General features: G+C 57.3%; 1 protein-coding gene across 1 annotated transcript; it reads right to left on the bottom strand.

The window, feature by feature from the left end:
• Positions 1 to 2,484: 2,484 nt before the first annotated feature.
• Positions 2,485 to 3,665, bottom strand: FTL (ferritin, light polypeptide). The gene is made up of 4 exons (XM_005879503.1): positions 3,564 to 3,665; positions 3,257 to 3,403; positions 2,833 to 2,958; positions 2,485 to 2,637 (listed from the first exon to the last, which is right to left on the bottom strand). The coding sequence occupies exons 1-4, from the start codon at positions 3,663 to 3,665 to the stop codon at positions 2,485 to 2,487; spliced, it is 528 nt and encodes a 175-aa protein (XP_005879565.1).
• Between the last annotated feature and the right edge of the window lie 6 nt (positions 3,666 to 3,671).

Genomic DNA, 3,671 nt, shown 5'->3' with positions numbered 1-3,671 from the left:
GGGGGGGGGGGGGGGGCAGAACCACTTGGCTTCTCGTTGCTACTGGAGAACGTGCAGTATATGGCTCTAGATGCCCTTCTGGCCTTTTCTAGACCAGACCCTGCTCCTTCCTTCCTGAGTCTTGAGTTCTCCCCTGTATTTCAAGACTCTGTGCCCTCCAGGGAGCCCCCCCACTTGGGGGGGGGGGGGGGGCAGAACCACTTGGCTTCTCGTTGCTACTGGAGAACGTGCAGTATATGGCTCTAGATGCCCTTCTGGCCTTTTCTAGACCAGACCCTGCTCCTTCCTTCCTGAGTCTTGAGTTCTCCCCTGTATTTCAAGACTCTGTGCCCTCCAGGGAGCCCCCCCCCCCCCCCCCAGCGGAGGGCAGAACTGGCTGTCTTACAACACCACCCCCCAACCGCCAGGCCCACCGTAAAACCACTGGGTTCTAGGTCCCCGCTGCCGAATCTAGAACCTCACCACTGTGCTGCGCCCCTGGTCTAGAACTGAGCCCACTGGGGTTCTAGAACTTCCTTTTTTTTTTTTTTACCTCAAGGCTCTTCTGTCCCCAGCTTTGGTGAAAGGGAGGTGTCCCCCTCACGTGTGCTGTGCTGTGTCTGATGTAATTGGTTGGCCCTTGGGAGTGGGGGGCAGAAGGGATATGATTGAAGTGTGTGTGGAGATGAAAAAAAAAATACATCTATATTTAAGAATCCCAGGTCTGGTCCAACGTGAGGATTTGGTGGGCCTCTCCCCTCTTCTTGGCCTCTACCCCCTTTCTCTCCCCTCCCTCCTCTATTTCCCCCCTGTCCCCCACCCCAACCCCGGGTCCCCAATGTCATTCTGCTCTCCCAGAGAGACTTGGGTTGCTGTTGTGGTTCCCAGTGTTCTTTCATGGGAAGGAACCCCTGTCTTGTTTACATATTTTATTGATTTTTTACAGAGAGGAAGGGAGAGGGATAGAGAGTTAGAAACATCGATGAGAGAGAAACATCAATCAGCTGCCTCCTGCACACCCCTTACTGGGGATGTGCCCGCAACCAAGGTACATGCATGCCCTTGACCGAAATCGAACCTGGGACCCTTGAGTCCCGAGGCCGACGCTCTATCCACTGAGCCAAACCAGCCAGGGCTGTCTTGTTTAGTTGGGACCTAACTTGCAAGTAGCAAAAACTTGGGTCAAGCTCTGTTTGACCTAAAGGGGCTTTGTCACTGAAAAGGGATCCACATGGAACCCATGAGCCATGTGGGGCTCTTTAAATCCCTCAGCACTAGCCACAAGCGAGTGCTCAGTAGCCACATGTGGCTCCTGGCTACCCTGTTGGTCGGTGGGTGCAGCTATAGAACATTTTCATCATTGCCACCAAGTTCTGCTGGACCGTTCTAGCGGCGGGCACGTTTCCAGGGCTCTGCGGCCTTTGGTCTCGGACCAGGCTGTCCCCTGCAGAGTTCTATTTTCAGAAAAAAAATATTTGTCCTTTCCGTTGTAGTCTTTACTAGGTCATAGTACATCTCTGCACCAACTGCTCTCCAGGGGAGTAAATAGCTCCGACGTTTGGATTTGGATGTGTGCTCATCCTTCCGGTCGGCCGCTGCGTTGGTGACACACGCACACAAGCCCCTCCCCCCCCAGGAGCACCAGTCGCCATCAGAGTGGGGTGACAAGCAGGGACGTGGTGCTGAGTGGACAGAAAGAACAGGTGTGTCCAGCAGCCACTTCCTCTTGGGTTCTTCTCCCCCAAACAGGGAAGGGCAGGGGGTCACTGTGTAACTGGGACTCAGCTTCAAATATCTTCAGTTCCCGTTCGGATGATTTGGCCCCGTTTCACTTCCCCGTTTCCGTGCTGACCCCCGATCCCTGGCTCAGCAGCTCGTGCCCATCATGTGCTCCCAGCCCCTCAGATTCACCCGACTGTGTCTCCCCGTTGCTTGCCTTGGAGTAAAGGCAGCAAGCAGCCTGGGTGTGCCTCCTGGTGGCCATGGGCTACTTACGTACGAATACCCTGCACTCACCCATATACAGGGGCTGCAATTCTAGACCTCTCTCCCTGTTAGAGCCAGTTTGGCCCAGCACTGGGCGACTAAAAGGGTATGGTTTCTGTCTGGTATTCCTAAGTGTCTGTTTGCAGCCACCAGCCCCTCCCTGGAGTCCGGGCTCCACCCTGGAGGTGGGGCCGTTCAGAGAACCGTTACAAACACCTCCGCAGGTGGCTGGCGAGATCCCATCTTCCCTCCCTGCCAGCCCAGTGCCGTTAGCCTGGCGAAATCAGATCCCGCCTCCTCTCCCACAGCGCGCGCGCGCGTGCGCGCGCGCACACACACACACAAAACCACCAACTGTTGCAAAAAGCTTTATTGTCTCATTTGGTCCAATGCACGGGAGAGGGCTCCAGGGTGGTTAAAGGAATGGCTAGTAGTTTCGGGAAGAGGCTCAGGTAAAAGCCAGAGACGCCAGGGGGGTGCAGGGGGGGCCTCGGAAAGGCCTCTGGGCTCCAAAGGCTCCTAGTCGTGCTTGAGGGTGAGCCTCTCGAAGAGATACTCGCCCAGCCCAGCCTGGGGGCCGGCCAGCCTGCGGATGTTAGTCAGGTGGTCGCCCATCTTCTTGATGAGTTTCACCTCCTCATCCAGGAAGTGGTTCTCCAGGAAGTCGCAGAGCTGAGTGATAGGAGAAGAGACAATGCTGCCGCTTGCAGATAACAGTGCGACAGACGGGGGAACGACAGACAGACAGACGGGGGAACGACGTTTGTTCACAAGGAAATTTGCCCAAGCGAGGCCAAGGCTTAGAACATAAGCTCTATTCCAGGGAAGGTCTTGGGATGGGCAGATGCGGATAAAGGGGGTACTTACATGAGGGTCGACACGGGTCGAACCCAGGGCATGCAGATCCAAAAGGGCCTGGTTCAGGTTCTTCTCCAAGGCCAGGGCGGCTTCCATGGCGTCCTGAGTTTTGCCCCACTCATCCTGGGAAGGTTTCTACGCCAGACAGAAGGCTCAGAATCGGCCACATACCCCGCAAAGGACTAAAAACTACATCCCCCAACATTTGCAGGGGCAAAGCTAAGAGACGTCTAGCACCACCACTCCCCCACCTACCCCTCTCCGACCGCCCAAGACCACTCTGCGCCTCCATTTCTAGCCACAACAAGAACCCACGCAGATCAGAAAATCTCCCAGAAGCCCACGCAGCGCCTAAACGGCGGGGGGCGACGGCACCCCGTGCGCGCGCAGGGGCTGCTGGGAGATGTAGTCCACAGGCCCACACGCTCTTTACCTGCACGTCCTGGAAGAGAATGCGGCCGCCGCGCTTGTTCTGCAACTTCAGGAGATGCTCCGCGCCCTCGCGCTTCTTCTCCGCCAGCTCGCGGAAGAAGTGGCCCACGCCCTCCAGAGCCACATCGTCGCGGTCGAAATAGTAGCCCTGCGGGAAGAGATGGCGGGAACGGTGGTTAGCGGGGAGGCCAGGCCGGGCGTGCAGACTCCGCCCTCCGCCCAGCAGAACAAAGAGGGCCCCGCGGGCCCAGAGCCCGAGGTGCGTAGTTGTGGGGAACGCGGGCCAGGGGTGCCCCGGGGACCCTTACCAGAGAGAGGTAGGTGTAGGAGGCCCGCAGATGCAGGTTGGCCAGGCGGTTGACCGCAGCCTCCACCTCGGTGGAATAATTCTGACGAATTTGGGAGCTCATGGTTGT

The sequence above is a fragment of the Myotis brandtii genome, unplaced genomic scaffold (genome assembly GCF_000412655.1).
Source record: "Myotis brandtii unplaced genomic scaffold, ASM41265v1 scaffold601, whole genome shotgun sequence".
Classification (NCBI taxonomy): Eukaryota; Metazoa; Chordata; class Mammalia; order Chiroptera; family Vespertilionidae; genus Myotis; species Myotis brandtii.
The sequence above is the reverse complement of the archived record's forward strand: the minus strand, read 5'-3'. Positions and strand labels throughout refer to the sequence as shown.